Consider the following 12,634-nt stretch of genomic DNA (forward strand, 5'->3'; position numbering starts at 1 on the left):
TTAATTCCTTAGCGTCGATTCCACCACGATAGTCGGTGCTTTCCATTTCTTTAAATTTTTCATCCAACCATCTACACCTTTCTTCAAGCTCTCTCAGGAGTTCTGCCATTGTCTTTTTTACTTCTGTTACTTTGTCGAGATTGAGGACCACAGGGTTGGTTGGGTTGTCCCCCGGATTAGAGCCTGAGCCGGCCTGATAATTCATCGGTGCCGAAACACCGACCTAAAATGGTTGGGGCCTAATTGTGACCGATGGCCTTCTTGGGTACATGTCAGGTTGTGTCTGAACGTCCGCTGGGGCAAAACCCGGAGGGTAGGTAGGATCTTCATTATCTTATCTCGCATTGATCAAAGGGCTTTTCCCTTTTTTCTAATCCACCAGCCAATAGACGAGTTAATTGGTCCATCATGCTTTTCTGGGACTCCAACATATGGTCCCTCATATCTTGCTGGATTTTGGCAAGCTGTTCTTGCATATGTATTTGTAATTGATCCTGCATCTCTTTTTGCATTTGTTCCAATCTCTCTAACCTTTGGTCCATTGCTCTTGTTTTTCCCCTTGTACCGTAACGATGTTCCAAGGTAACTGCCATGATTTTTTTAAGGTTTCTCGTGAGTTTTAGTGCGTATAATGCAATACTGGTGCATGAATGCAATGAATAGGATGAATGCAAAAAAGTGTTGATTCCAATTCGATTTCATTAGAGTAACTTTTCTAGAAAACAAGTTTTTTTGCATAAAATAGATTACATATAAGGCTTGGCCCTGATACTTAAGGCCTTGACCTGCCTAAGAAGCTAAGCTAGCTCTCGGCCTCGGTCCGATTCTGACTCGTATTTTAAACTCAGCACATCGGCTTGTACTGCTAATGTTTGCAAGTGATCAGCCACTTCTCGCACTTGAGTCAAAGCTTCGCCCATGACATAGTCCCTGTTCCTGACTTGGTCTTGAGATTGATGAAGTTGCTCCTTCCATCGTTCGTTATTTACCTCGAGGAGTTCTATCTGAAGTTCACGATTTTGCAGCGCTGTTTTGAGTTCTTCTATATTCTCTTTTAATTCTTCGATTCTGTTCTGACTAGCTATCAACTCGATTGCAGAGTTACGTGAGCGATACTGATACAATGACCTCTCTAACTCTGATACCCGGATCTTTAACCCTTCTTTCTCATTTTGGCTTTCTACCAAACTTCTTTTCAGAGCACCTTCTCGAGCTTGAGCATCCCGGAATTTTTCTTCCCATTGGTTAGCTTTGCTTTGTTCTTCTTTAACTTCCTGTTGCCACTGTTCCGATGTTTTTCCTAACCCAGCAGTTCTCATTGATCTACGCAGCTTCTTATACTCCGTTTTCAAACTGTTCAAGTCCTCTTCAGCCTTGTTTTTCCCTTTTCTAAGTTTTTCAACTTCTAGTTTCTGGACACCGACATCTAACCCAAACTACATCTCTTTTTCTTCCAACTGCTCGATCCTTTTTCCTAGTTCCAGACTCTTTCTCTCGAAATCTTACCTGATAATTTCTAGCTCAGATGGGATTACTTTCAAGTGCTCTTCTATCGACTGAGGATTCTCTTGATCTGATGTAGGGATGTTGTCGTTGATCCTCTGATTCCACCATCGGTCGTACTCAGGAATAGTCATGGGATAGGCAGCAAACATCTTCATTCTACGAGTCTGGTTCTAGGCATTGGATATCTCGCGAACTTTCTTTTGTAATTATTCCCTATGAACACGAACTCGCACTGGGCTAACCCATATGTTGGTGGTGTAAACTGTCTGGATCTGTACTGTCTTAGTGCAAGCAGAGGAGCATACCCGACGGCTCCCTATACTCCTAACAAGGGAACCCAATCGAAGTCTCCGCATCGGTATAATATTTCATCAGGAACCATCCACGGGGCTCTCCATTCAATGTCTTTTTCTTGTAAATTTTGGAGAACCGTCATCCAATTTTCTTCTATGACATCATCTCGCCTCGGAGTAGCCACTAACTCTTTTAGTGGAGAGTAATTTTTAGAGAAGATACGATACGAGACCTTTTCCACTTTCCAAAAGTGGCTGTGGAACCAAGATAGCAAGATCTGTGCACATCCAATAAATCTCCCTTCACCCGCTCTTCTACAAGCATTCAATGATCTGAAAGTTTCAGCCAAGATTGCGGGTACAGGTGTGGTTCCTTTACCAAGCCTGTCAAAAAGGTCGGCAACAGCCTCGTCTACATGCCCCAAAGCTTTGGGGAAGATGACCAGTCCATAGACGCTCAAGGCGAAGACATCTACCATTTTCTTCACGTCGGGGTGCGCTAAGATTAGATCCCTCAAGTTCCTCCAAGGAATGCATTTACAATCTCTTTTTTGTTTGATCCGAGTTGTCACCCACTGTTCGCTCATCCCTGTGATGTTCATCGACTTTTTGAAAATCTTTGGGACGTTAGCAGATCCGCATAAATTCATCAACTTTGAATCTTTGGGCAATGGAGCAAGGTCGTGTATTCTTCTATAGTAGGTACCAAATCTACTTTCTCAAAAGTGAAGCAACTGTAAGCAGAATTCCAATATTGGGCAAGGGCTCGAAACAGGTGTTCATCTACCTTGACATTGAGCAGATAAGGTAAATCACCGTAATGACAATAGAATAGCTGTTTGACCTCATCATCCCACTGACCCCAAATTTCTTTCATCTCTTGGAGATTATTCTAAATTACGCTGATCTGAGTAAAATTCCACAACTCTGACACGTACCCCTCGGTAAGACTGTCACCTTTCTCTTTTTGTGTTGCCTCAGCCCATATCCAGACAGTCGCGTTGTCTTCTACTTTATCAAAAAACCCCTTTTCCATGATAAGCTATCTATTTAGGAACCGAATGCAAATCAACACCTTTTATGATGAAAATGCCATGTAAATACAATCAAAGTAAAATAAAGCAAGTCAGTAATTTATACGCAGTTCAAAGCAAACAAAGAATAATAAATATAGCACTTACTCAGGTAACTACTAGGGTTTCGGAGTGGCTCTACCTAGGGTGGGTTCCTAAGGCTCGCTATATGGGGTTTGGTTCTAGAGTAAGGGTACCTGAACCAGCAGCTTCCTCGATCTTCACCCATTATAGGCTCATACAGATCGAGTTCGGTTCAGGGGAATACATTTCCCTATGGTTGCACGGAGATGAAAATCTCACGAAGACATAGGTACGGATGTATCCCGAAAGCGATCCACTATCCTGCACGGAGGTGAAAACAGTTTCTCACTCCCACTTAAAGGGGTGTGACCACAGCGGTCATGCAATGCAATATGCAAAACTATTTAAAGACTCGAACCAACGCAGCAGGTATTGTACCACAAAAATAGCTGATGAAATGCAATGAAAGGATCGTATTTCAAAACCAAATTTTTAATTTTCTATAAAAAGACAAGAGTTAATCAACTTGTGGCTTGACTCTCTCATTCGTTTCCCCAGTGGAGTCGCCAAGCTGTCGTAACCATTTTTTTGAAAAACGGGGATCGACTAGGATTTGAAAACTAATTAACGGGAGTCGCCACCAATCATTTTTGACGAGGTGTGATCGGGTCACCTTTAAATTAATCATTTTAATAAAAGTTAAGATTTACTAAAACGATAATTTTTAGTCTACGAAAATCAGAAAATGAGTTCGGGAGTCGGTTACGCACGAGGAAGGATTAGCACCCCCGATACGCCCAAAATTGGTACCTAGTTAATTAATTAGTGTCTTAATTGTCGAAAATTGAGAACTTGAAAGACCTTGAAATACAATCCCTCTTTTGTAAAATAAACATTAAAATGTTAAAGACATTCTCGTCTCGAGGCAACGATACGTCATATCCAGTGAGTTAGGATACGGCATCTCGAACTTTTAAGAATGAGCTTGCCTTTTATTTAAAATCGATGTATTTTACCTTCTTTTAAAAGGATATTCGGTTAGTTAGGGTGAACGAGGAAAATCGAAACCCAGTAAGTTAGGGCATGTTTCCTCGAACTTCCGAACACCGAACATTGCCTTTATTTGCAAAAGATCTTATTTCGAGGTATCAAAATGTCATACCCGGTAAGTTAGGGCACCACACCTCGAAGCTCCGAAAATAAGCATTTTTTAGACTCGTATCGTGATTTAAAAGAATATTCCGTTTATTTAGGTTGAATGACCAATCGAGTCCCAGTAAGTTAGGGCACGATTGTCTCGAATTACTAAATACGTAATATTTACTTTTATGAGAAAATTATTAATGTTTTGAGTAAAATCGTGATTTATAGTAAACATAAAAGCAAATGAATAATAACATAATGACGGGTGCGATAGTGTCAAAAGCAATAATATGAACAGTTGTAAAAGATGATATAATGACGAGGCTAAACAAATGTAAACAAATATGCGAGGAAAAAAATGAAATGATCGAACGCGCAAGCAAATAAATAAATAAATAATGGTAACATAAGATGATAATGAAAACAATAATAATGATATTATATGTACTCAAGTATATGCATGATAATAAAAATAAGAAGAAATATAGAAACATATATATACATAATAATAATAGTACAATATTACAAGGTACATATGCATAATATAGAATGTATACATAATATAAAATTACATAGTATATATATATATATATTAATAATAATAATGCAAACAATGAATGCCTTAAGGCTTGAAAGAATTTACGAAGGTATAAATAGGTGATGAAACGATAATACTGTGGGTAATGATATATATAAGCAAAATATGTACGCAAAAATGTGTATATATTATTAGTTAGTGTAAAAGCAATAGTGTATAGATAATTATATAAAATGTTATAAAAATAATAATATCATAGTGATGGTAACGGAAGGAATAATAATAATAATAGTAATAATACGAGATAATGATAATAATAAAGAAACATTGTGTAAATATATATTGAAATTAAATATATGATAATATTGAATGTTTATACATAATATGTATGTGAAATACCAAAACAAAGTATACACATAATATATTAAAACATATACATGACCTACATAATATACATGATAGGACATAATATGATATTTACAACATATAAAACTATAATAAAATGATATACAAGATATAATATTAATTTACATGGGCATAATATGAAGTATAACATATATATTAAAAGTATGTATATATGACACGAATGTATTTAACAAAACAATAATATCAAAACTAATAATAATAATAATAATAATAATAATAATAATAATAATATATATAATGTATACGTATATATATGTTAAAGATATATAATAAAACATATATTAATATTAATAATACACAAACAAGGGCAAACATGTATATAACGTGGTATTAATATGTGTATAATATGGTGTTAAATGTGCATACATACAATATAATTTAGGCATAATAATACATATATAAAACAACTATAAATATATATTTAAGTATTAATCAAAACTAAAATGTTTAAATAATAGTAAAATACGTTAATAATAATAATACGAAAATAGTAAATAGAATAATGAATAATATGTATAATGAAAAGGTGAAAATAATTCCAAAACCCACATTAATTCTCAAAAAAGGACTAAATCCGAAATAAACATGAAGTCCTGGGGCCGATCTTAAAATAAATATAAAGGAGGGGACCTTTTTGAATGCGCGCGCGACTATAGAGGGCCAAAAGGGCAATTTATCCAAACCCTTAAAACGATGTCGCTGGAAGGAGGACCGAATTGAAAACGAAATAAATTTTAGGGTCAAATTAAATTTAAATAAAACTTAATTACAAAATGTGAAAAAAGCGAAAGGGTCTTGAGCGCAATTAGACCCTTAAACGAAAACGCGCGGATCCTGGGACGGGTCAGAGTTGGGTCTCGGATCAGGGCAGCTAAACGACACCGTTTTGGGTGTTGAGTGTTTGCCCCAAAACGACGTCGTACCAGAGGCCTTTAAAAGTCAAGTTTTTTTTTGAAATTTCATTTTTCACTCTTTCCAGAAAAAAAAAGGGCTGAAACCTCTCTCTCCTTTCTCTGCAGCAAGTCTCTGTGGCTGGGCCCGTCGTCGTCCGTCGTAGATGCCGCAGCGCCGGCCACCGTGTACGGTGGCTGGAAATCGAAAAATGGTAAAATTTTGATTTTTTTTTTATTTTTTAAAGTGTATTTATAATATATGTGTATGTGGGTAAATAGATTAAGAAAAAAAGAAAGAAATGACGGTAAGCAAATAACAATCACCTTGGGTTATTAGTTTTTGATTCTTTGTTTGGACTACTCCTGCTCTTTGCTATTGCTAATCTCTGTTCTTGCTTGTGTTTTTAAGATCTAGTACTGTTTTTTATTTCACCCAAAATGCCGAAAAAAAAAGGTTTTTGCTTGTCTTCTTAAATAGCCATTACATCTCTTTTTCTTTTAATATCTGTCTATTCTTTGTTTAATGCTCGCAGGGGTGCAACTTGGGGCGGTGGATGTGACTAGCTTGCAGACGTCGGTGGTGGATGGGATGGGATGGGGAGCAGGTGCTAAACGGCTAGGGTTTCCTTAGCTTTTTTCTTTCGTTGTGTGTGTGGACATGGGTAGGTTTGGGTCTTTGGGGTGATTTGGGTAGGTTATTTGTTTTGGGTGTAGTGGGTATTTAGTGGGCTTGGGTTTGGGTCTGGGTTTAGTAGGTTTTGGGGTTATTGGCTTAGTGGGTTTAGGGGTTTTGGGCCCAAAATTGAGCTTGTACACCTGATATAGTAAAGCTTCGCTCTTCTCACTTTCTTCTTGTCCACCACCTTTATCTCCTTTATGTTAGGGGAATACCTATCACACATCCTCTATTTTTATTTTACCAATTTGTAAATGGTTAAGTATATGCAAACTAAAAAGATAGTGAAAACTCAGTATCTTTTTAACTTTTAAAATAGCAAAGAGAAGGCATTAGGATTTAAGATCTTATGAGCTTTGTTACTCGGACTCAAGTATAAGTATCAGTAAGGGTATGTTCAATTCTTTTTCAAGTTTTTCTATGTATTTGGAAGGTCCTTGGAAGAATATAACTCTGGAAACAGTAACATGTTTTCTTTCCAGAATTGATAAGTCTAGTCTTAAATAACATGCTTTTGAGGCCTAAAAAAATAGAGTTCCGAAGAGTATAACTTGAATGTTACTTACAGTGGGAAGAGAGATTCAACCCAAACTCCTGCTACCATTCTCCTTATTCGGAATGTAGTGTTTAGGCCAGCATTACGTCTAGCGATAACAATCCCTTTTACAGTTGAAACTCGTCGCTTGTTTTCAGGTAAGGTACTTCCGGTTCTCACCGACAGTATACCAATTAAGTTAATATGCTCAAAAGCATGCAACTATCACATACAATAACAAGAACTCTATAGAAACATGTCATACCACTTTCAGTTGCACAATGTAGCCAGGTTTTATGTCAAGTATCTTCCTCTGCCCCTTCACTTCCTCCACGGCTTCCTTATCCAGTATCTGCAAGTACATAATTCGTATGAATCAAATCAAGGAATCAGGAATCAGAAAGAAAAAAACAATTCACCTTAGTAGGCAAAGACGAGTGACAGTTACCTGCATTATGTGCTTGGCAGTTTTATCAAGCCTCTTTAATTTAATTCGAGGAGGCACATCAGTTACTGATTCAGAAGAATCCATAGTAGTCGAGGCAGCTGTTGTCATACACCTACTATAAGAAGTAGAGACCATTCCAGCCAATGGAGACAAGCCTGGAACCGGCAATCCACCAGAACTACCTCGAGACATTAATTCTTCTGTTCGGGATCCAAATCTTGTCTTGTACAGAAACATTACACGCTTTATATACAAACTTATCACAAACTTTTGACTTACAAAAACATGAAAAGCCAAGCAACATGACTTCAAAATTTTCACTTACCAACAATTTAGCAGTCAAATTATACTTAACTAAAACTTAGAAAGGGAAAAATTCTTCTGTTTTGGATCAAACTTTTGTCCGCTAAACAATTTTACAAGCTTTATAAACAAACCAACCTCAAAACATTGACTTACAAAAACTAGAGAAGCCAAGGAGCATTAATTCAGATTTTTCACTTAGTAACAATTTAATAGTCGAATTATACTTAACTAAAGCCCAGAAAAAGAGTAAAATTTTAGGCAAGACAATCATTAACGCAAAACGAAAAAAAAAACTAAACTAAAAAAAAGATTAAAGTACAACATACTCTTAGAGAATGCAGGTTTAGGGAAATTTATAAATAATTAATAAGAAATTTATATGAATAAACAATTTAATAAGATAAATAATACAAAATGTGAAATTTAATTTAATAATATAAATACTAGATATGAATAAAATTATTACTATTTAAGTTTAAGAATTTTTTTGGATGATATTTTATTTGGGATAAAGGGCGAGAAGTAAAAATTTTGGGGGAAATAAAAAGAGATGGGAGGGGAGCAAAATTTTGGAGGGGGGAGTGGGAGGGAGCAAAAGTCTTGGGCTAAAAAGTTTTGGGATTTGGGGTAAAAATGTAAAAATTATGGTTTTGTATTAGATTTATTCAAATTATTCAAGTTATTCAAATTCGAAAACTAAACTCGATTTGAACTCAAAATTCGGAAAAAAAAATTCAAGTTGACTCGAATAACTTGATTTATTTAACTCGAAATTTGATTTTTTATTTTATTTTTTCAAGTTAAATCGAGTTTTGCTCACCCTTACTAACTAGTAGTTAAACCTAGACCATAGACTCTTGGGCTTGGAAAGGTATTCTTAGAGGAAGCGACATCTTGTGCAAGGAAAAGATGTTCAACTTTGAGAGCGTAAAAACTACTGCATCAATACGAATCTTAACTTCCCTCATGTTGATACTGTTAAACCACTTGCCCCAGCCATTGATGTTCATTCTTCCCTACTCTCCCACATCAACATCTAGATCAAAAGAAATCTTTAAACCTTATCAATCATGATCAAACCTCTGATGTAACACTCCTAACCCGGTTCCAACGACCATATCCATCGTTGGAACCGGGTTATAGAGCATTACTTGAGTTTACAGATCAAACAGACATAAATTTCAAATATTTCATATCATATAATATTCAAGTCAAAAAACAATCAAACTCATACATACTGTCCCTTATTTGAGCCCTCGAGGCCTAAAATACGCGTTAGAAACAAGTCGAGACTAATTCAGAAACTTGGAGAATTTTTCGGAATACATTAAAAAATTTTAAAGCTACAGGAGTCACATGGCCAAGTTACAAGCCCGTGTGTCTGGCCGTGTGGGCATTCGAAGTAGGGACACATGGTCGTGTCCTAGCCCGTATCGGTGCCCATGTAACTCTCTGACTTGGGTCACACAACCAAGCCACACGCCCGTGTGCTAGACCGTGCACCCTTTTGAAATGGTCTTGTACGTCCGTGTGCTAGCCGTGTGTCTCACACGACCAAGTCATACGCCCGTGTGTCTTAGCTGTGTGGACCTAAAAGGTGCCTTGAATAACCAATTTACTATTTTCTACATGCTCGGGCATTAAACAACTCAAAAACCATTCGTTTAACCAGTTCAAAACATGATCAAATACGTTCAAAACATACCAAAACAACCATCCTAGGTGCCTAATGTAATAGCCTAAATTTTCAGTGGTGTCAGAACAGTGATTCAAGATCACTAAATCCGACAAATGAGTAGAAATATTAATAATTTAGTGAATATAAGTTAAGTGTGAAGTTAGGAAAAATTTTTGAAATAGCTAATAGTGTACTAGAAATATAAATTTAAAAAAAAATTAGAATAGGAAACGAGATATCGAGAGTTTAAAAATTTTTAAAACGAGCCATAAATATTTTTATAAATATTTATGGAGTGTTAATAAGTTAGTATTAAAGTTTCGTCAAGAAGTTTTAAAGTTTCGATAGTTAATTAAGTAAAAAGGATTAAATTGTAACAAATGTAAAATTATGGGAAATGATTAAATAGCTTAAATAATAAAAGAAAGAGGGTTTAAAAGGAAATAGACCCAAGGTCTATTTGGGCTGGACGGCAAGGTGCATGAAATCAGCAGGAAAATTGATGAATTAACGGCAAAATTGGAATATTGCAAAATTTACTTAATAAAACTAGGACTAAAGTGGAATTATCTAGATTTCTCATTATTTTTTTGCATTCTCATCAGCAAAAAACACCATAGAAGGGTTTTCTTTAGCTGGTTTTTCATATTTTTACTGCAAATCGAGAACCCGAAGCAAGTCAAGGAAAAGAAAAAGTAGCTGATTAGTCCCTGAACTTTCACAAATTTTACAAATCGACCCAGGTAAGTTCATACGGTTGAATTTTAATGATTATATGTTAATTTTATGAATTATATAAGGTATGATGAAATATATTTATTGATGAATAGAGAATAAAATAACAACCCGAAAATTGAATAAATGATCAAATTGAGCGGAATGTCGAATTTGAGTACTCCTGATCAATGACAAGTGATAAGTGGTAGCCTCAGCTACACTTATCTGATTAGTGATAAGTGACAAGTGATAAGTGGTAGCTTAGCTACACTTATCTGATCAGTGACAAGTGATAAATGATAAGTGGCTACACTTATCTGATCAGTGACAAGTGATAAATGATAAGTGGTAGCTTAGCTACACTTATCTGATCAGTGACAAGTGATAAGTGATAAGTGGTAGCTTTAGCTACACTTATCTGATTAGTGTAAGACCGTGGCACGACTATGACTTCAAAAAAAAGTGATAAGTGATCATATGCAAGACCATAGTTATACTATGGAAGTGAAAGTGAAGTACTCAATTTTCTGTAACCATTCCCTAATTTGGTTAAAGAATGATATGTGACAAATGGGCCCAAAAGAATTAAAGGAAATGGATAAGTGGTAGTAAGTTTATACAAGGGAACTCACCAATGACTGTGGTTGATAGGTGAATTTAATAATTGTGTATATTGTATAAGTGTATAAATATTTGGTAAGATTTATGTTTTATGCCTATGAACTTACTAAGCTTTTATAAGCTTACTTGAGTGTATACAATGTCTCTTGTAGATTGACGTGGAAGTATACGGAGGATCGAATCAACACAGAGGATCACACTATCCAGATTATCTCCGGTAGCTTTTGTAAATTTCCTTTTTGATTTATATGGCATGTATAAGGTTTGATGATTATATAAATACTAAGACTTGTTTAATAAATATACATTAAAGTAAAGAATGATGTATATGTTAAATAGTGTAGTTATAATAGAAGTATAATTTGGTATCAAATTGATTGAAATGAATTGGTTGGTTGGATTGGTTTCGGTTTTAAAATTTGCAGGGAATGTTAGATATTTATAAAGGGGTTATATTGAGCAAAAAAAAAACTTTGGGATTTTACAAAAAATTCCCTATGGTTTCGATTTAATTCTGGTTTGGTCTCGAAGTATGTTTTGGGCTTTGGAGGCCCATCTAAAGGACGTCATGACATGTTTTAGTAAATGAATAGTATTTAACTCGTATTAATGGAAAATTAATTCGGTAAACTCTAGTAATGCCTCTTACCCTATTCCGACGACGAATACAGGTAAAGGGTGTTACATTTAGTGGTATCAGAGCCCGGTTTAGCTTGTTCTCAAAACATGTGTTATGTGTAAAGTGTTTAGAAATACATGCAAATATAAATCTGTGATAGTATGATGTGTATGATCAGATCTAATCTTTGTCATTTTTATAGATACTCTCTAATTATAAAGATGTCAGATAGACCTGAACGTACTGAACAAGAGGAAGCTAACAGTAGAGTGCAGAATTCTAAACAAGGAACAAGTAGTGATATTCCAATTTCTATGATGCGAGAGCGAGAACTTAAAAATATGATTTATAGAGTTATAAATCAGTGGTATAAGGAGATGATACAAGAAAGAAGTCAGTCTCAACCACCTCCTCCCCCTACTGCACCACCTGTGGTACCTCCAGTTGCTCCTCCACCTCCTTCAATAATTGAAACTAGTAAAGGTTCTCCGATTGAAAAGCTTAGGAAGTTTGGAGCTGAGGAATTTCGAGGGAGATCAGATGATGACCCTGTAAAAGCTGAGTATTGGCTACAGAGTTTGGTAAGAATTTTTAAACAGATGGCTTGTTCTCCAGAGGATTATCTACGATGTGCTGTCTCATTGTTAAAAGAAGAAGCATATAACTGGTGGGAAACTGTGGAAGCTGTAGTACCTGTAGAGAAGCTTATTTGAGAATTTTTCCAGAACGAGTTTAAAAAGAAATATGTGGGGAAAAGATATCTAGACAAGAAAAAGAGAGAACTTCTTGATCTATGGCAGGGAAATAAGTCAGTGGCTGAATACGAAAGAGAATTTGTCTACCTCAGCAAATATGCTCGAGACATTGTACCAACTGAAGAAGAAATGTGTATCAGATTTGAAGAAGGGTTAAATGATGAGATTAGAATGATGATTGGGGGTAATGAAATACGAGAGTTCGTTGTTCTATCAGACCGTGCTCAAAAGCTCGAAGAAGTATATACCAGAAAAATACAACGAGATCGAAAAAATAAAGAGTCATTTAAAAGAGGTGCTTCTAAGTCATTTTCAGATTTGCCGGTGAAGAAATTTAGAGAAGAAATTAGTCGAACTACATCAGTGCCGGGAATATTGGGTAG

At 35.7% G+C, this 12,634-nt stretch overlaps 1 protein-coding gene across 1 annotated transcript; it reads right to left on the minus strand.

The window, feature by feature from the left end:
* Positions 1 to 348: 348 nt before the first annotated feature.
* Positions 349 to 7,769, minus strand: LOC128285510 (uncharacterized). The gene is made up of 7 exons (XM_053022980.1): positions 7,556 to 7,769; positions 7,371 to 7,459; positions 7,139 to 7,270; positions 6,713 to 6,787; positions 1,749 to 1,830; positions 1,205 to 1,412; positions 349 to 464 (listed from the first exon to the last, which is right to left on the minus strand). The coding sequence occupies exons 1-7, from the start codon at positions 7,745 to 7,747 to the stop codon at positions 349 to 351; spliced, it is 894 nt and encodes a 297-aa protein (XP_052878940.1). The 5' UTR covers positions 7,748 to 7,769.
* Positions 7,770 to 12,634: the final 4,865 nt, after the last annotated feature.

The sequence above is a fragment of the Gossypium arboreum genome, chromosome 12 (assembly GCF_025698485.1).
Source record: "Gossypium arboreum isolate Shixiya-1 chromosome 12, ASM2569848v2, whole genome shotgun sequence".
NCBI lineage: Eukaryota > Viridiplantae > Streptophyta > Magnoliopsida > Malvales > Malvaceae > Gossypium > Gossypium arboreum.

Coding starts and splice junctions, on each gene's coding strand:
- LOC128285510 (XM_053022980.1), bottom strand. CDS start 7,747: ATGTCTCGAGGTAGTTCTGGTGGATTGCCGGTTCCAGGCTTGTCTCCA. Junction 7,460..7,555: donor CTGCCAAGCACATAATGCAG/GTAACTGTCACT, acceptor ATGTACTTGCAG/ATACTGGATAAGGAAGCCGT. Junction 1,831..6,712: donor GCGAAGCTTTACTATATCAG/GTGTACAAGCTC, acceptor TTCCCTTGTTAG/GAGTATAGGGAGCCGTCGGG.